General features: G+C 45.1%; 2 protein-coding genes across 3 annotated transcripts in view; both read left to right on the plus strand.

Annotated features, from left to right (window-relative positions):
- Positions 1 to 20,254, plus strand: part of GNAL (G protein subunit alpha L) — a gene marked incomplete at both ends in the record, with an annotated part of 127,898 nt that extends 107,644 nt beyond the window's left edge. For both annotated transcript variants that reach the window (XM_080920036.1, XM_080920037.1), the window contains 7 exons: positions 7,292 to 7,346; positions 8,826 to 8,899; positions 9,689 to 9,747; positions 10,078 to 10,198; positions 11,753 to 11,883; positions 15,278 to 15,345; positions 20,108 to 20,254. In XM_080920036.1, the coding sequence (XP_080776162.1) occupies positions 7,292 to 7,346; positions 8,826 to 8,899; positions 9,689 to 9,747; positions 10,078 to 10,198; positions 11,753 to 11,883; positions 15,278 to 15,345; positions 20,108 to 20,254 (655 nt within the window). The remainder of the gene's footprint in view (positions 1 to 7,291; positions 7,347 to 8,825; positions 8,900 to 9,688; positions 9,748 to 10,077; positions 10,199 to 11,752; positions 11,884 to 15,277; positions 15,346 to 20,107) is intronic.
- On the plus strand, positions 2,149 to 4,386 carry CHMP1B (charged multivesicular body protein 1B). The gene has a single exon (XM_080920391.1). The coding sequence runs from the start codon at positions 2,244 to 2,246 to the stop codon at positions 2,832 to 2,834; it is 591 nt and encodes a 196-aa protein (XP_080776517.1). The 5' UTR covers positions 2,149 to 2,243; the 3' UTR covers positions 2,835 to 4,386.
- Positions 20,255 to 20,919: the final 665 nt, after the last annotated feature.

Below are 20,919 nucleotides of genomic sequence, written 5' to 3' on the forward strand. Positions count from 1 at the left end.
GTACCTAGTTTGTTTGTTTGTTTGCTTTTGCTTGTTGCAGTGCTGGGAATCAAATCTAAGGTCCTATGGATGATAAGCAAGCATTGCCACACTGAGGTACATCCTCAGCTCCGAGATTTCTTTGTTCTTGTTATCTACATTGGATTGATCTGTTACTGTCTCCGGGTTATTTAGGGAATCTGATGTCAACACTTAACCAGAGGTTTGGTCTCTGCCCAGTTACTTAGCTCCCTATGCCTAGGTTTCCTTGCCTGCAAACTGGAGCTATTAATAGAGTCTCCCTACGCCCGTGTGAAGATAAAATGAATTTATTTATGGAAAGTGCAGTTACGAATTTAATAAGTAATGGTTGTCATTAGCTCCATCTGTCAGAGTTTCGATGATTGTATTCCAAACTGTCCCACGTAATCAAAATCTGTTACAAGGAAAGCTATTGGCTAGGGTGTAGCTCAGTTTAGAGTGTTTGTGTAGTATTCATGAAGCCCTAGGTTCCATCACCATGAGTTGGGGGGAGAAAAGAGAAAGGGAAAGAGTGCAGGAGGAGGAAAGGGAGTTAGGGATCCTTGTTGTAAACTTCAAGAAAGACAGGGACCTAAAGGGGAGGAGCTAGTAGGTTGAGGTGAGCAGAGGAGCTCAGAACACCCTCTCTTCTCACTTTTGATACATTAATATCTGACATTAATAGAAAAGCTTCCCTTGGAGGTTGAGCTTTGCTGGGGACAGGAGCTAAGTGTTAAGCTTACTGTATAGGATAATGTCCCAACTCCTCTGTCACACTTCTGGGCCATAAAACTTTCTTAGACACACTGCCTATACCCACTTGAGTTGAGACAGCAAAACAGCCCTCTATTATCCGGTAGTTAAGGTAGTTAACACCGTAACAGATGTGAACCAGACATATGTCCTGTGCTATGGTAACCTTACAGCATCCAGCTGCCCCACAGTAGAGAGCCTTGGAAGGCTCAGCGGGGGATGGGGACCTCAGTTGGAACAAGCATGAGGAAGGAGTCCCTTGTCCTCAATCTCTACTTTGGTCAGGTGACACAAATCTTAAACAATTCCCATTATGCAGTCTGGTTTGATGGGCCCAGAAACAAAAATCTACCCTATAGAGGAGGGTAGCCATGTTCCGTCTCAGACAACACTGCTATAAATAAGAACTATGTTCTGAAGAAACGCCTGTGGCAAGGGCACACTTGAGTGATACAGGACCCTGGACTAAAATAATCTCTAAACAGAATTTGCTCACTTAGTATCTTCTAGCTAACTCCTGAGGGCAGTGGGCCTTCTGCGGTAGTGTTAGGGCTGTGTGGGAGGAATGTTTGTAAAGGAAAGCGACAGCACACATCGCTGCCACAGAAAGCCTACATTTCTTTTTAAAGCACCAAACAGGCTTGATGTGCGCCAGCGTGTGGGTCTCTGCACCTCACCATTCACTCCTGCATAATCCAAAACGGCAGATAACCTGTCAGAATTCAATGTGAGCAAAGCTCCCTGGATATTTATAAAACACTAGAAAGATAAATTCGCGCCAGCAAAAGATGGGTCTTTTCGTTGCTCAGAAACGGGAGGGTTTGGGATGGCAAACGCCAGCCAGCTCTCCTGTAAACTGAGCAACCAGCTCAGTTAGATCAGGAAGGAGGAGGCATCTGAGCTCCTACACAGACTGCAAGCAAAGACTGAGAAGCAGGCCCTGGACAGCTGTTGTCTTCGGGGAATAGATTCGGATTACCTGAGAAAGCAGAGGTTACCCTAATGCATAAAGAATGCTGGGGCTGGGGATGTTGAAGGTTAGCTGCTTTGCAGCATTTTGGCGCTGCACTCAAACACCCCTCCAAAGCTGGCCAAGTTTGGAGCCTGGGTATTTTTAACATGCATGTCTGGACGCATTCCGTCTTCTTCGGTAGCTACACTCCCAAACAAAAGTTCTGTGAATTCGCTCCTAGTTTAGCTGCTTTAGAAACTAAGCCTGACAGCACAAAAGCCAGCCTCAGGGTAGGTAAACAGGCGCCTAGGTGGGCGGGGCCCGGCGCTGTCCGTCACTCGGGCACCGCCCTAAGGCACCGCCCCATCATCAATTCGCCCCGGCGCAGAGTTTGACGTCACTGTCTGCGCCGCGCGACGTACATACAGGAAGTGAGACCAAAACAAAGGAGCGCCGGCCGGGAGCGGACCTCTTTGCGCCGGTGTCTCTGCTGCTTCGCCCCGGCCCACCCCACAGAAGCCGCACGATCTTGTCCAGCATGGAGAAACATCTGTTCAACCTGAAGTTCGCGGCCAAAGAACTGAACAGGAGCGCCAAAAAATGCGACAAGGAAGAAAAGGCCGAAAAGGCCAAAATTAAAAAGGCCATTCAGAAGGGCAACATGGAAGTTGCGAGGATACACGCGGAGAATGCCATCCGCCAGAAGAATCAAGCGGTGAACTTCTTGAGAATGAGTGCACGAGTGGATGCGGTGGCTGCCAGAGTCCAGACTGCAGTGACTATGGGCAAAGTGACCAAGTCCATGGCGGGTGTGGTTAAGTCGATGGACGCGACGTTGAAAACTATGAATCTGGAGAAGATCTCTGCTTTGATGGACAAATTCGAACACCAGTTTGAGACCCTGGACGTCCAGACGCAGCAAATGGAAGACACGATGAGTAGCACGACGACGCTGACCACTCCCCAGAGTCAAGTGGACATGCTGCTCCAGGAAATGGCAGATGAGGCGGGCCTCGATCTCAACATGGAGCTGCCTCAGGGCCAGACCGGCTCCGTGGGAACGAGCGTGGCTTCGGCTGAGCAAGATGAACTGTCCCAGAGACTGGCCCGCCTTCGGGACCAAGTCTGACGGCGGAACCGGTCCGAGATTTCCTTTTGACGTGCTCTCTATGTCTTAGAGAGATGTCTTAAAATTGTGCCAGAATGCCGAACAGTCTTCTAAGAACCTACAGCCCTCTCCAGATAACGCTAAGAAATTCCAGTTTTTTTCTCCACTTCTAACTGGATTTTAAAACTCTTTATAGCTTATGATGATGTGTATTTTTATAGCTGCCTTTTAACAGAACTGGTTCACTTGCTCTACATAAATCTAGAAAAAAATCGGCAGAACTCTAGCCCTCTTGTATTCCGTTTTCACTTAGAATTATCAGATTAAAGTTATTTTTAGTGTGGTTGATGGTACATAGACTGACAAGCGGTGCACAAAAATGAAAGGAGGAGGAATGGGTACTTAGTTTAGTAACAAATATGTAAACACTTTGTTCAACTTATTCGGGGGGGAAATACCCTTTCTGTATATCATTGGGTTTTCTTTGTTTTTGCTGTCAAAGAATGACTGCAAATTGACTATTTATTCTCATAACTTATACTAAAGTTATCTTAGAAGATCATTGCAAAATACTCTATACATTCTGTTAGTTCATGTAATAATGGAGTTTGTGTAACTGGGAAAATATGCCAAGTAACTTCATTTATTATTAGAAAAAAATATTTTTTTGTTTATATTCTCTTTACCAAGCATTAAGACTTAAGATAATTTCTAATTAAGATAATCTCTAGTTGTTTTCTAATGAAAGTCAACTTCTGATCAAAGTTATGTTCATTAGCAGGTCAGTCCTATTAAGTGCCAAACATTGCCAAAGAACCGCTGATTTGGTCTGGTTAAGCCCTGGGACTATGTAATTAATAGGTTTTGTTTTCATTTAATAGCCAAAAATACAAATAAAACTAGAACAGCATTTTTAAGTTCTATTTGTATGTATTACTTTGTCTTAAAGCAACAGCTCTTTTAAAACCTCAAAAAGCATAACTTAGTGCTATAGATATACAAAATTTAAATGGACATTTAGCCAGCTAGAAGTCTAGAACAAAGGAATGAGTTGGGATTACAAAGAGAGAGGCTGAAAGCTACCAGCTGCAGCTACCTTCCTTGATAGCTTCTGGTATAAAGCAAAGCAACTTCCACTTTCTTCTTTCCTCAAGCCACAAAGAACAACTTGTGTTTGCTTGGCACATATATTAACCTAAGTTAAATACTTACAAAGTTCATTTTATTTAATTTCCCCTTTTCCTGAGATTCTTTTTCCATTAAGAGAATTCCAGTGTTTCAGAAAAGATAGAGCCTCTGTAAAACACTTTTAAAAATTCATTATTATAGTATGGTTCCCAGGTGCGTGAGTGTTTAATGAAAAAAGTGTAAGTGTACACAGATGACTACTGATTTTTAGAGTAAAGGAATGTGTGTGTGTGTGCTTGCACACTGATAACAGCTTTAAAAACTAGCTCAGTATTAACTCCTTGGTAAATTTTATACTGCAAGAATTTTCATCAAATTATATTTTGTGAAATTCAAGAATGCTATATATGCTTAAAATTTCTTAAAATATGTTCATTTCATATATGAATGTACATTTATATGATTCATAAACTATTTTCAAAAGTACTACAGGCCCATTAATTATTTCCTCACTTTTGGAATGAATGCAGTTTTGAATTTTAAATCATGAAAGCTGGATAAGTATATTTTTAAATGGCATATTATTACATGTGAGTATGGATCTCAGCATAAAACCAGAAGGGATGCTACATCCATGAGACCCAGCACCACAGGGTGGGGTGGGTAACTATTAAGATATTTGATAAAGAAGAACTCAGGATAGATTTGGTTCAAAAGTTGTCCTCAGTCCTGGATTCTTATCTGGGTAGCATTGCATTTTCTTTTATATCCCTGGGAGCCTTCTGTTCTTAATCTGAGTGTTTCTTCGTGGACACAGGTTTTTTTTTTTTTTTTTTTTTCTTCTAAACTGGGTTTTAGGATTATTGGGAGGAAAAACAGACTGACTGGTGGGCAAACTCAACTTTCCTATATTTATTTTAGTGCAAGGCCCAGATGTATGTTGTCAGAGAATATTCTAACCAACCAAACTGTTATTCCTACTGCCTTTGATTTGATTTGGCGTGGGGCGGGGGGTGGGAGATCTACTGTGGTGACCTTATTAACCCAGTCTATATGTAATCAGTGAAGGATTTCCCTGCAATAGATAACAACATTCTTCTGGGGGCATTTGTTTTCAAAACAGCTCAAAACTACCAGCAAAACCTGCAATGCAAGGGGCATTAAACAAACTGGTGAATAGGCTTATTTCTTCCACTGCCTAGTCTAGTAAGCTGTCTGGCCAGTCTCCCTGAGTTTATTTTCTATAATTACTTTGTCAGGCTATAGGGAGCGGATCCAGACAGAATCTGGTCAAACAGTAGGCTCCTGGCAATGTCTCAGAGATTCATGCTATGCATGTACTCAAGTGTTCCCTGATGACCACAGGCAGACAGGTAAGGCCAGTACAGCAAGCTCAGGCCAGAGTCCTGATACTTTCTGACCACATGGATATTTTTATTCTTCAGTACTTTTATGGTTTGCAGGGAAGTATGATTCAGAGGAAAATGTTTACTTTCCTTAATAGTTAATGGCTTGCTTTTTTTTTCTGCAAATAAATTTTCCAGCGTATCATTACAAAGGATAGCTAACAGCCTGGTCCCAGTTTGTCCCCACTTCTTGAGCATCTTCATAGCCACAGGCTTTTTAAGTTGTTCTGGTTAAAACACTGCTGTAAGCATACATACCTTCAGCTGTAACAGGAAATACTGGAAAATAGCAAAGCCGATGAGTCAGGTGGGGAGTGGAGGCTTTGCTTCTTTTATGTGCTGGAGTTTTGACCCAGACTTCCTGAGCTTGACATGAGCATGTACCCCTGAGCTATATCTCCAGCCTTTCTTCCTTTCCATTTGTATTTTGAGACATAATCTCATTAATTTTCAAAGCTGGTCTTTAACCCACTTTGTAGATCAGGCGAACCTTGAACTTGGAATTTCTTTTCTTTTTTTACGGTTGAAGTGCTTTTGTGGTTTTTCAGCTCTGTGTAGCATTCTGAACTACAAAGGGACAGTATCACATGTCCCCGTGTTTTCTGCTTCATATGTCACATCCCAATAAAAGAGAATATTACAACTCTGGAAAAAATTTTAAATCCTCTGTCCCATTAGTTACAAGCTCCAATTTCATATAAGTACTTCTGCGGGTTGCTGGGAACTAGTCCAAGGGTCAGAACTGGACAGAATTTTGGAAACCACCTTGGAAGAACAGTGGGAAGATGGAGGCGTCTTTGCCTCCTTTGCCTCTTCCCTTGGCATCTTAGTCTCACAACTGGAACAGGCTTCAGGAAGGTTCCTACCTCTTCCCTCCCACCACTTCCTCTGGAAGGCGGTGTTGAATTATATCCCTCATATGTACTCTCTGTCAGCCATTTCTCACCCTTTCTACTTGCAATAATTACCATCCAAGTATATTATATTCACCCACCTGCCTCCACCCTGCGTGCACCCTGCTTTAAATTGATTGCTTCCTCAACTGACTCTAGCCAGCTTCTTAGTTCATCTTTAGTTCCCTCCAGCCCTCCTTGTCAGGCCCTGCTCATTGTCTCTCTTGGTTGAAGAAGTGAGTGCATGTTCCTTCCATGGGTGTTACCTGAAGGCTGGACACTGCACTAAGTGCCGGGGACTTTGGAGTCCTACACTCTGGGTCCCTCCCAGGACCTGGAAAACCAGGCCTCATGGGAACAATGGGTGCTGTCTGAAACAGGCTCTGAACCTCAGAGAGGACAGGGAGGTGGCCTGCTACCTAGAACCAGGAAAGATGGCAGCATGCTGATTCACCTGCCACACCCTACACAGGTCTGGTCATCCTGCCCTTGAAATTACAGAGAGTCGCTGCTAGGCATGTCTAATGAACTCTGCAGATACTCTTACACTTGCACACACTCACACTCATACTTCCACACCCTCACACCATTGCTCACACTGATATCCTCTTGTCCACACACTCACATTCTCACAAACACAGGCAAGCATAAATGCAACATACAGTCAAACTCAGAGACTTTCACATATATACTGGTTTGGGGTTCTTAGAGGAAATCTTGTTGCTTTCTGTTTTATAGTAACATTTCAGCTCCTTTTCCTACCAGTTTGGCCTTGAAAATGTCTATTATTCCCCTCTGAGTTTCAGAGAAGCTACCAACTAACAACCTTCCAGGACTGGGGAAGAGGGAAGAGAAAGAAAAACAGGTGAAAGGACAGACCCAAAAAGTCACACAGAATGCAGGCCTTGGCGTGCCCTTGGGACAGATATGTATCAGCACCCTGCCTCCTCATCACTTTGGCCCTGGAATAACAGGACCAGAGAACAAGTCTGACCTTGTACTGGCTTCCCTTGCAGCTTCAAGTCTGACCTTGTACTGGCTTCCCTTGCAGCTTCCTGGAAAGGATTGACAGTGTCAGTCTGGTTGACTACACGCCCACAGACCAGGTACAGTGAAAGCTGAGCTTCTGAGATAGTCAGCCAGGAGTGTTCAACGATAATTTAGAAGATACTGGAAAACATACTCATGATCACTGCTGCTTGCACTTTGCCATTGATGTCCCTCATGTTAGCCCTGCTACCAAATTCTGAGCCTTCTTCCCCCATCTTGTACAATGAAGTCTAGTCTAGCCCTTGCTAGTATGGAAGGAATACCCCCAAGCAAACTAGGAATATGTGATCCCCAGGCTTCCTCGGAACATCATTGAGAAAGCCAGGCCTTCCATTCCCTGTTTTGTACACTGGGTCCACTGTGCTTTGGACCCCAGGCTTGAGCCCCAAGTACCATAGCACATATCCAGTTGTCCCATGAGTTGAGCCAGACAGGACAAAAGAAGAAAAAGGAAAGAAATCAAAAGGAGAAAAATGAGCTAGTGGACCACAACTAAGATAGGAGGGTGTTCACTCAAACCGGCCTTCCTAATTCACATCAGACACTTGCAACCCCTGGAGGCCTAAGCCCTGAACCATCTGGAAGCCCTCTCTCCTCTATGTCCCCTGGAGATCAAAGTTTCCCCTTTTTCTCTGGGGTCTTTATCCCCATGGTGGACTCAAAGAGCTCAAAACGATCCTTCAATGTGAGGCTCTCATCTGAGCTTTCTGGGGAAGTCAATGACTTCAGGGGAAGATAGAAACATTTTTCTCTACTCCTATAAATAACCCTTCACCCATGTTCACTATGAAACTACCAGGGACAATTTGGAAGGCAGAAATGGCATTGGACGAAAAGAACGTGTCAAAATAAGTTACATACATGTATGCACATATCATACTATATAGTTAATGAATACTAATAAAAATACACCCTACAGTGTAGCCTCCTCCCTCTGGCACTGAGAACGTCTTGAATATGACCTGTGCAGGTATGATGATATAACTGTAAAACATCGCTCATCTTCCAGAGTGGCTGATTCATAAATACAATAGTGACACCTGCCCGGAACACTGAGATGTCAGCTTTGTGAAATGGCCTAGCTTTTCCATGCCCTCGACACTACATCAGCTTTGATCTTACAGAGAGCAGAGCTATGCAAGAAAGTCACAGGAAACCCACTAAAGGGGAGTACCTTCCAGCCCTCAGGTCCCTGACTTGTGGATGAGAGTTAAGCTTCCCACCAATCCTTGCCAGGATAGACTTGCAAGAGTAGCCACAGAGCACAGGCCAAGACTTTGTCTCTGAGCACTGTGCACTGAGGTTCGGCTGATGTATAACAACTGGTGTGGGCACAAAGTACATCTAAAAAGTCCTGAGAGGCACAAAAGCATAGGTACTATGTGAAGGGTTAATTCACAGCGGGGGTGGGGGGTGACTACAACAGAGCATTTATCTGTGTTTAATTACTCTTTTTTTTTAAACAATGAACATCGTCATTTCTCAGTCACCACACTTATGCCAAGACATACCTTACTTCTCTCTTCTTGCCCCAGGACCTACTCAGATGCAGAGTGCTGACATCAGGAATCTTTGAGACGCGATTCCAAGTGGACAAAGTGAACTTTCAGTGAGTACATTGCTAAGAGTGTCCTCATGACAGGCATAGGGGATGGGAGGCCCAGCCTGGTGCCAGCCAGCCTCTGGGCAGAATGGAGTCACAAGGCCTTGGGGCTGAAGGGGCTGGAATGGAGGTACAGGGGCAGGCTATATGAGGCTGGACCCCAGCAAGGGCACTGAGAATCTCACACACTAGGCTGTATAGCTCCAGGTAAGGGGGCCTGGGCAGGAAGGCGTGAGGAGAAAGGGCAGGGCCTGCCTGATTAGCCACAAAGACACAGAAAACCGAGCATAAACTGAGCATGGGCACTTGAGCCAAACAACTGCAGAACCTCCGAGAGAGCGAGCAATGCCATCTGCCTGAGTGAAGGTGACAGATGAGAGGACTTCGGCTAGAGCTGGTCAGGAGAAAGCCTCTCCCACTTCCCCAGGGCACACAGACTTCTGAAGCTGAGACAAGTGATTAGAAGGGTCCGCCCTAGCACACACTTGGCATGCACTTGGTGCGAGATGTGGCATAAACTAGAAAGTACCTCATCTATTAGGCACCTACTGTATATCTTTAGACACAATCCCAGCTGTTTGCCAGCCACACTTTTGACTCCTACAACCCCAATGTAGAATCAAAGAGGATAAGCAGAAGCTGGGAGAGACTGTGTGACTTGTAGCTTATGAACAAGGGCCAAGACACAGGAGGTGCATCATGAGCAGCTGGCCATTCATGGAGAAGCATGAAAACATATGCCCTTTGCCCCAGCTTCCCCCGGATAACCGGCGTCTCTCTGTTTCTCTTCCATAGCATGTTTGATGTTGGAGGCCAGCGAGATGAAAGAAGGAAATGGATCCAGTGTTTTAATGGTGATTTGCATGCTCCGTAGCCACATGCTGGTTCCCACCACTATGTCTAGATTGGATTTAATCAGACAAACTCTAATATGTGTGTAAATAATAGTTATAAATAACAATGTTCTCCTTACACACAAATCTCATAGAAAATGTAAGTGTCCCACATTTTCCATTATTTTTTGGGGTAGATCCCTGGTTAAGTGCAGCAAAGCCCAGCTATGCATGCAACCTGTATCTGAGTCATTCTAGATGCAGTCCCCAAATGACAGTGTCTTGGGCCTGAACAGTCATAACCCCAGAACAACTGACACTGTCTAAATGCTTGCCTTTGCCCCACCGTAGATGTCACTGCCATCATTTATGTGGCAGCCTGCAGTAGCTACAACATGGTGATCCGGGAAGATAACAACACCAACAGACTTCGGGAATCGCTGGACCTGTTTGAAAGCATCTGGAATAACAGGTAATGAATAATGTGATGGTTTGCATATGCTTGACCCAGGGAGTGGCACTATTAGAAGGTGTAACCTTGTTGGAGGAAGTGTGTCACTTTGGGGGTGGGCTTGGAGACTCCTCCTAGCTGCCTGAGGATGTTCAGTCAGTCCCTGGCTTCCTTCAGATGAAGATGTAGAACTCTCAGCTCCTCCTGCACCATGCCTGCCTGGATGCTGCCATGCTCTCACCTTGATGATAATGGACTGAACCTCTGAACCTGTAAGCCAGCCCCAATTAAATGTTGTCTTTTATAAGACTTGCCTTGGTCATGGTGTCTGTTCACAGCAGTAAAACTCTAAGACAAATAAATTCAGACTCAACACTAGATCACAGGACCTTAGGTTAAAAATATCTTCAGAAGACTACGGGGATGTTTGTTGCTGTTGCTATTGTTGTTAAAAGTACCCACTTTAGCCAAGTATGTTCACACACACCTGAAACGTTAGGTAGGCTAAGTCAAACGGATCAGAGTTCAAGGCCAGCCTGGGCATAGCTAGACCTTGTAAATAAAAATGTGAAGCAAAGGAGACACTTCACTGAGTAAATTGTATGCTTATGGGATCGTGAGAATTTGAATTTGGAGCCCGAAAACAAAAAACAACAACAACAACAAAAAGCAAAACAAAAAACACTGAGCGTATCCATGAGCACCCATAACCTAAAAACAAGGAGGAAGAAACAAGCAGATTTCTGGGACTCCCTGGCCAACCACCCTAACCAAATGGCAAACAGTTCAAGGAAGAGATGCTGTCTCAAAACTAAGTAGAGAATGCTTTTGGAAAATATCTGAGTATCAGCCTCTGGCTTCCACAGTTTCCCCCACAGGCACACAGTTATAAATCCTGTCTTAGTCAGGGATTTTCTGCCGTGAACAGACACCATGACCAAGGCAACTCTTATAAGGAAAACATTTAACTGGGGCTGGCTTACAGGTTCAGAGATTCAGTCCAATATCACTAAGGTGTGAGCATGGCAGCATCCAGGCAGGCAGTAGCTGAATGTTCCACATCTTCATCTGAAGGCTATTAGAGGAAGACTGACTTCCAGGCAGCTAGAATGAGGGTCTTAAAGCCCACACCCACAGTGACACACCTACTCTAACACCTGGCCCATTAACCCCCACTTACATCACAGAAGTCCAAGTGTATTTATTAGGTGCCTGGATCTCCACTGTGTTACCAATAAATGTATGTCCCCACGGAGGTTCACCAAAAAGAGTGAACTGTTACACCATAGGATTTTGTCATTGCTGGTACAGAAAGTGCAAATGATGGCATTTATCAGATGATAGCTACTCAGTTTCCAGAAGATGACAGCGTCGGCCCACTCCCCCACCACCTTTTTGTTTGCCTGTCTTGCAGAGCTTGGGGTTGGGGGTGAACTCCTGGCCTCAGCTGGGCAAGCACCTGCCACTAAACGGCATCACTTGAACTTCCCTTTTAAACTGGCAACATTGTTGTAATCGGTACTTTCACGTGAGTATTGAAAAAAAATCCACAGAGTGAATTTTTGTTCTTTCTAGGTGGTTACGAACAATTTCTATCATCCTGTTCTTGAACAAACAAGATATGCTGGCCGAAAAAGTCTTGGCAGGGAAGTCGAAAATTGAAGACTATTTCCCGGAATATGCCAACTATACTGTCCCCGAAGATGGTAAGATTTGAAAACACAGTCTCACAGTTGTAGGATCCACCTCTTCTTTTCTCAAAGCCCTGTAACTGTAAATGGGAGAAGTCTGGTGAATCTAAGGAATTGCCTCAGTTTAAACCCCCCTCTCTCCCGTGCAGAGAACACACGGCAAGAAACCCTGTCAGAATGCTTGGGACCCAAAGTGTTAGGGGATTAATTTTTTTAAATTTCAGAATGTTTGCTTACCTAGGAGATTCAACCCATATTTCATCAAGCCCAAAATTCATTGAATGTTGAAATTAATGTGTTTGTATTCACTTCATATATGTAGTATGAGGGTTTTGGCTTCCCTGTGACATAAAACCAGGTTGGAGAGTTCCCACTCATGGTATGGTGCCGGTATATGAATGGTTACCAGATGTGGAATATTTGAGATCTCATAGTGTGCTCAGAATAGGGATCCTTAGCCAATATTCAAATATCCTACATGGGATTTTACTTGAAAGTGGTTCAGATTTTGGGTTTTCCATTAAAGCTGTGCCACACTAGGAAGGGCTGTTTGGATGTGTGACTGTGTCATCCTAGGGAATCCTCTCATACCTCCAGGGGGATCTTTGGTGACCAGGCATATCACTCAAACCCCATCCAGTAACCCTAGGCAGTGGCTTCTGTTAATGTGCCCAAAGAACTAAAGGGCCACAGCATCAGGAAGATGCAGAGCCATTGACATAGAACAGAAGTGGTGGAACCTGCTCCAGGCCACACAGGCAGGACAGACCTCCATCACCGGTGGCCACATCTGTGCTGTCAACCACTCCTATGGCTTGCATGGCCCTTGCTGAAAAGACTGATGGTGCCCACTGGGTGACCAGCTATCCCAGCCTCCAGAGATGGAGTGTCCAGTGCTAAGGCGAGGAACATAAACCAAAGAGTTTGTGGCCCACATCCTGCTGGCACTTTAGTTTCCTGTGTGTGCTGAGCCTCTGGGAGTTCCTAAGAGTGATTTGCTAAAGGGAAAGTAAAACCACTTCTAAAACTGTGAGCCCATGAACTAGATAAAGCTGAACAGAATGGGTGTTTCTAGACTTGGAGTTGGGACCACACATCCTTACCACTAGCGAGGGTAGAGCAGCCTCGGGCTAGCATGAAGCGTCTTTGCTCCTTATGCTCCTCCCCACCCCCTTTTCTTCCCTCTCTTGGGATCCTCAGCTTTAGTGAATTCCTAGGAAAATCCTGAGCAACACGGGTCCTTCACATCAGCCCTGAATGCAGGGTAGTTCCTCGTGAGAATCAGCAGATCCTGAGGAAGGGCCCGGGGTACAGTCCCTGTTCTATCTAAAGAGTACAGCCTCTTCTTTGTAGCAAACAACAAGCATCCTGGGATTTTGTTTTTTGTTTTTTTTGTTTGTTTGTTTGTTTTTTGGTGTTTGGTTTTGAGACAGTGACTTACCATGTAACTCTGGCTGGCCTGCAATTCAGTATGTAGATAGACCAGTCTGTCCTTGAACTTAAGAACATGCAGGAGTACTTGCTCACCAGCTCGTGTGTGTGTGCACGTGCTCGAGTGTGCGAATGCACACACACACACACCTACCCGATGCCCCCTGACTCCCCAAGGATTAAAGGAGTACATCACCACCCCCAGCTATAGAAACTTTCGAAGTCAGGGCATACTCAGATCTCATCTCACATCTGGCCAGTTGCTGTTACAGGCTCAGTCAGAAAAGCTGTCCAGGTATGGCTTCGATTGCTATAGCTGGCTTCTCCATCTTCCCAGGAGATTGCCTCGCCCTCTTTCCAGATACCACCTGCCTCTCACTACATTCTAGTCCAGCCAACAGATGAGTTCTGTGGAACCTCATCCAAACATCACATATCCAGGTGTGGTCCTGACCTTCTCCTCCTTTCAGTGATTTCATTTCCAGCTCAGCCTTTATGGTGATGTGTGTGTGTGTGTGTGTGTGTGTGTGTGTTTACTTTCCTTCCTGGAGCACCCTTAGATTTCTGGCACAGTCACCTTTCTAAAGCACAAACTCGTCTGCATTGGCACCCTGCTCTTCATGAGGAGGTAGAGCTTCCCAGCCAAGGAACACCAGAGGGATCCATTGTAACAGCTGACACAGTGCCAGGCCCAATGGCTGGTACTCACCTGGCTCCATATCTTCAGTCTGTGTGTGACTCCCAGGGCACCCATCCCTCCCTGGTGTGGGTAATGGCTGCTGGTAGTCCGAACTTGCCGTCCAGCTTGGTGAACCTCAGCTCTGACTTAGCAAAAAAAGCAAGAACGCATGAGTCCATATGAAATGCACAGTAATCGCCCAGAATGAAGGAACTCTGAGCCAGGACTCATGCCGTGTAAAGCACAGGAAATACAGCATCCATAATGCCAGAATCATACTTGCATGTTAGGGAATGGGACCAAAGGGCTGCCGAGGGAAGTGGGGCACATCTGAGGGTGTTGATAAGTGGTTATTTTGATCATTCATTATTCTGATCATAGTAATAATTTGATAGGCTAGTCAGAATGTATCAATGCATTTAAAATATGTCCAGTTTAGGACCTGTAAGTCAGCCCTCCATAAAAACAGTGCCTAGTTCCCAGCAGATAAATAGTCAGAATATCTCCAAAGTAGAGAAGTCATCAGACCCAGAGGTTCCAGGACATGCTTGAGCCGAAAGCCAGAGGTTCTGCTGCAGGAGACTTCCCAGGGCCCCCAATGTGGGTCTCTGCAGTAACACAAGTAAAAGCAAGAGTTTTTTAAAAAGCTGAGTGTATCCCAGACAGCACAGCCTTCCTCTCTGCCATAGCCTAAAAGAAGAAATGGAAGAGAGGGGGACTCATCTTGTCAGGATTTAGTTAGATGCTCTGTTGAACAGGTGATACTTGCCCTAACCTGTCTGTTTGGGTTGCTATGACAAAATTCCTTAGGCAGGGGATTTATAAGGAACAAAAGTGTTCCAGAGACTGAGAAATCCAGACAAGGCACTGGCAGGTTTGGAGTCTCAGCCCCACTCTCTTCACCGAGCTCTCTGTGCTCAGCCGGTGGGAGACGTCAACAAGCTCTTCCATATCCCTTTCTCCTGAGCGCTCATCTAATGACGTACCCCACTCATGACAGAGCCCTGTAGTGGGGTCATCCCACTTGCTGATGCTGTGATGAGACAGACAATCTGAGGAGAGAGTACACAGCATTCAGGCCACAGGATCACGGTGTCTTCCCAGAGCTCTATGAGAATTAAAATGCTTTAGGAGAAAGAAAGGAACGTTACATTTAAAGTTTGCCCTGTCACACATGTGTGTTAACTCCATGAATCGACCCATGAGTAGACCCATCTCAGTATAGCTGACTCCTTCTGTCACACTTCCGTATCTTTGCTTCCCGTCAGCTAAATAAAATTTCATTTTAAATTTTGGCAGCAACACCAGATGCGGGAGAAGATCCCAAAGTTACAAGAGCCAAGTTCTTTATCCGGGATCTGTTCTTGGTAAGCGATTTTGTTGCTCTTTTGTTTTCTGCCACTTTAAGGTCACCTTGTTCTCTGCAGTTTGCTAACCATCTCTTCATGTTCTCACTGTTTCCCACAATCATGAGCCAACACCCTCCCCTCCCCCCAACTCCCTACCTCCCACACCCAGCCCCCCACTGAATTCAAATAGGTCAGATCCCTCACCCAGTTCCATAAAGCTCCCAGCATACCTGGGAGGGACCAGCAGGTAACAGGGCTACACGCTTCACATGTGTCTTCTAGACAGAAGCAAGTCCTTCTGCAAGGTCTTAAGTGCACACATTCAAACCCTGGCATCTGCTTCCTCCATCCAAAAGCTCCAGCAGGATGGGATAAAAATAAACTTGCCCAAATTCTGCCCCCCACTCCCTTTCTCAACTTGCCACATTCGCTATACACTTTTTTTTTTTTTTTTTTTTTTTTTTGGTGTATTGGTTTGTTTTGTTTTTCCGTCTCTTATCTGCTAGGCAAGCCTCATATCACTGAGCTACATGCTTGTCCTTGATATCTTGAGATAGAGTATATGTAGCTCAGGCTAGCCTCAGAATCACTCTAAAGCCCAGGCTGGCCTCTAATTTATTATATTCCTCTTACCCTCTGCCTCTGGGATCACAGGTGCATGTCAGCAGGCCCTGCGCATTACTTGTTTTGGAACCTACTGTGTGTGGCTGGTTTTGAACATGTTACTAGTTTTAAAAACTGGGAACTGCCAAGACATTGCCAAGGGTATGTTCCTCTTAAGACTCTCTGTGCAATACAGATGCTGGCAGCTGTCCAATTCTAGATAAGTGAGAATCTTCACTCAGTCAGGGCAGAGATGGCCCACAACCTTCCCATGTGTCTCCCTTTGTCCCCTCACCACCATGGCCTTATGATAGGTTTCCTTTCCAAAACCCTACAGTGAGTTAGAAAATAAATACATAAGAGTCCAGGTTCCATGCCTGGGGTGTGGCTCAGAGAGACTGCAATTAACACAGCATGCATAGAGCCCTGAACTCCAGTCGTGCCTAGAGAGGACCAAAAGTCTCCCAAGATTAGGACAAAAGGGGAAAGCTACAATGAAATTGGAGATCTGCCCGGTTAAACAGGAGCCATTTCTCTGTGACTGGCCTCTCGGAGCCTTTACTCCGCTAATGTCTGTATACAGCCTCATGCATGCTAGACAAACACTCAACCACTGACACGCATCCCGGTTCTCATCTTTAATTTTGAGATGAGATCTCACTAAAGTGCCCTATCTCACTTTGAACCTGTGCTCCTCCTAATTTAGCTTGCCAAGTAGCTAAGAGAGCAATCCTATGCCATCATATGCAACTTGGAAATCATTTCAGTAAGGGAATACATTTTATAGTAAATCAACAGTTTCTTTTTTTTTTTTTAATTCTGTAAGGCCATAAAATAGACACATTAAAAAAAAAAAGACAAAATGCTATCATAACATAAACTAAAAGTTAATAATCCTAATGTTTACATTTTAAAATGAGGATTTAAAAAGATCTATGCCCCCACCAGTGCACACTTCAGCTTGAATACAGTTTGCCAGCCAGGGGCCATAAGGGTCCAGAGGCAATAGCACACACACATCCTGACTTGGCCTGTGGTAGTTGAAGCCTTAAGTAGTTCAAAGTGAAAACTCACAGCTTCAGGGCAGAGACAGCAGGCAGGCTGCCAAGCTGGGGTTTCGGCGCTTTCTCCATCTGTGCAGAAGCTATTCTGGCATGATATAATGACTTTGGTAATTCAGGCCTTGGGGGGAGGCTAAAGGAAAGATATAGAGGGGGTGGGGAGGGTCAAGTGAATGGAGTTTCTTTTGAAGAAGGAAAGAAGGCAAATCCAGTAGAAGGAGGAGCAGATTTGGAAAGAAATCCCCTGTGAGAGAGGGCCACATGCAGAGTGTGCGCTATTCTTGGAGCTGGAGGTTCAGTTGAAGGCCCTGAGTAAGGACAGCACCAGGCATGGCTCTATGTCACACAAGCCTCCCCCTCACACAGGAGAAGGCATGAGCCATCCTCCACACGCTGGAGGAACTTAGGGCCAGGTGGCCAGGAACAGGAGAGCCAGACAGTCACCCCACAGGGTCCCACCAGTCACTGAAAGCAGCTCCGTCCCTCAAAATCAGCAGCGAGTCTGTCTTTAAGACAGGTTATAGTGGCTAAGAGGTTTATACTGGTGTTCAAGTTCTGGGATAACAAGGATGTACCACCAATGTCCAGTTTTGTGGGGTGCTGGGGATAATCCTCATCGCAAGCACTGAGCAAGCAAGTCAGCTGAGCTGCATCTCCAGCCCAGTACTGTGCCTTAGCACTCAGAATTATAACAGGCTGGTGTCTCTCAGACTATGCACCCATGTTTGACAAACTCATTTGAGAGTTTTATTATCTTGGGCATTCTCTCCTCAAGTCTCATGAGTTGGGCCACGGTCACGAAAACCTACCCAGATACCTTTTTTTTTACTGTCATTTACTGAAACACGATCTTGCCACGCAGCTCTGTCTGGCCTGGAACTTGTTACATAACCCAGGCTGATCTCAGACTTACAGTTGATTCCTCATGCTTCCTGAGTGCTGGCATTACAGGCATAGTCTTACCAGGCTTGTCCAATTCAAATGATCCATTCATTCCTTTTTGTTTTTTTTAATGAAAAACAGCAGATGAATCAGGTTCAATAGCGATTTAGGCTATTTGAAGTTTGCAGATTCAGTCTGACAGTGACTCACTCCCTAAATGGATGTTGACCCAAACAGGGACAAGCCAATAAATTATAGAAGAAAATCTGTTCCTATTCCTTCTGTATGGAGTTGTTATCTGTACTGGTCAAATACCCTACCTGGTGCTTTAGGGACAAAATACATTCATGCCTATGTCTCTAGGCCTAAAAAGGAAAAGTGGGCCAGGGCTATAGTTCAGGGGTAGAATACCGTGCATACCTTGTGATGTTTGAGGCTCTGGGTCTCATCCCTAGCAACAAGCATACTTACCATTTACTCTGACCACTCTGAGAAATTTTATAACCAGGTAAACATTTCCCCAAGACTCTTGCTGCTGTTCTTTTTTTAAAAAAAGATTTATTTATTTAATATTTATTTATTATATATGAGTACACTGTAGCTGCCTTCAGACACAGTAGATAGAGGGCATCAGATCCCATTACAGATGGTTGTGAGCCACCATGTGGTTGCTGGGATTTGAACTCAGGACCTCTGGAAGAGCAGTCAGTGCTCTTAACCACTGAGCCATCTCTCTAGCCCTCTTGCTGTTGTTCTAACAGCTCCCTCTTTTTTTGTCTTGGGATGCTTTGCAGAGAAACGATGTTGGACAGGAAGCCTTGGAATCCTTTCAGTGGCCACGCATAGTTAGAAAGCTGTGTATCATTCTGTTGGTGCTTTGCTTTGGGAGCTGCCAAAATCACATCCCGTAGACCAGCATCGCATAGATGAGACACCTAACCAATAGAAATGCTTCCTCACGGCTCTGGGTGTTGATGTTTGAAGTCAGGTGCCAGCAGAGGACCTAATCCTGAGCAAGTCTTTTTAGCTCGTGGATGCTGAGGCAGCTCTTCTTGGCTCATAAATGCCATCCTCACTTTGTGTCCCTGTGATCAACATCTGTATGTCTGTCCTAATCTCCTCTTTCAGGAACACCAGTTGTGTGGGCCTCAGGGTCAAGCTTTATTTAACCATATTTTTTTTAGCCATAACTTTATTTAACCATAGTTGTCTCTTTAAAGATCTTGTCACCAAACATAGGCACAGCCTGAGGCACTGGAGGGTTCAGATCCAACATAGAAGCTTCAAGATGCAATTCAGCTCTACCTTTCACTAGCGTGTCCCATGTAGCTTCATAGATGGATCATGTTTGATCATGTACTTCCAACAACTGACAAGAAAGAACTTTTCTTTAAGATACCACACACATGCACATGGACACGCACACACACACACACACACACACACACACACAAACATACACATACATGGCAATATGCCAAGGTCACCTGTATGGAGAAGGAAGACTCCATATGGCTGAGATATGGCCCATCACATGTGGATACATAAATAAGTTAGTTGCATGAGGTAGCACAGGCCTGTGGTGAGGCAGGGGGATAACTATAGCTCTGGAGTTTAAGGTTGGTATGGGCAAAATAGCTAGACTATACCTTAAGATAAATATAAATTAAAACTGAGCTAGATGGCTGGAGAGATAGCTCAGTGGTTAAGAACAATAGGTGCTCTTCCAGAGGTCCTTCGTCCAATTCCCAGCAACCACGTGGTGGCTCGCAACCATCTGTAATGAGATCCAATGTCCTCTTCTGGTGTTTCTGAAGACAGCTGCAGTGTGTTAAAATATATAAAAAATAATAAATCTTTCTTTAAAAACTGAGTTAGAGATCAGCCCCTTCCTTCCCCTATCCCGATGGTAGGCTCTAGTCACAGTAGCTACTGCATAAATGAGCAGAATACATTTCCACTAGCTGAGCTCTGTTCACCAGAGCAACATAGACAGAGGCCATCTTAGCCTCCCCTGCGCTCTCCAAGGCCTGCACTGCATTTCAGCTCAGATTCAGTGCCTATGGAGAAGACAGGCTTGTCTGTCCTGGCACATGCTTGGTATCTAGGGAGTTTGTGAAGACAGCAGCCAGTCAGCATTAAGTCCTCTCTGGGTCCTATATAAAGTGTCCCCTAAGCTATCCCATTTGATTGCACTGGGCTCTGACATCCTAAACATAACATTCTTTTTACAGAGGATCAGCACAGCCACGGGTGACGGCAAACATTACTGCTACCCTCACTTCACTTGCGCCGTGGACACAGAGAACATCCGCAGGGTGTTCAACGACTGTCGTGACATCATCCAGAGAATGCACCTCAAGCAGTACGAACTCTTGTGAGGGCTGCCTACCCCTCCTCCTCCTCCTCCCTCTTGGCCACCCCATGAGGTGGCATATCTCCCTAGCCTGCGTGTCTGTCCACCCCGAGCCATGGTAGGGTATAGTGAGTGTCTAGAGTCATTGGGCTGCCATCTGTCCTGTCCTGGGTATGCCTATGTGTGACCACCAAGCCTCTGGCTACCTCTGTTCCCCAAGGTTTGGTTCTGTGACTTTGTTTTTACTGGAAAGCCTCCCACCACCAATTTGTATCACTGCAAAGCTACCAACCCTCACTTGGGGGGGGGGATCTATTTATTCTTTGATTGAATGGTTGATGGGTTGAATCATCAGAGACAGCTTGGTGAATGGGGGTGGGGGGCAACCTGTTGTTTTCAAGTTATCAAGCATGATCACAAAACTGTCCAGACAATGCCATGCATTTGGTTTTTTTCCCTTTATAAAATGCCAGGCAGCCAGGTGTCTGCCCCTTCCAGTCTGCATTGGCCCGAGGCTTAAAGTAGACCCAAGTGAGCAACAGAACAAGAGGAACTTTGTTAGCCACAGTTACAATGACTGTAAGCCTTGGGCATATGGGTTAGAGCACTTCTTGGAGCCTTTTACACTTGGGCAGAAAACCTGCCACATTTACTACTATAAATGGTGTCCTGTCTATAAACAAGGGGTCC

Source organism: Micromys minutus (genome assembly GCF_963924665.1).
Source record: "Micromys minutus genome assembly, chromosome: 8".
NCBI classification, from domain to species: domain Eukaryota; kingdom Metazoa; phylum Chordata; class Mammalia; order Rodentia; family Muridae; genus Micromys; species Micromys minutus.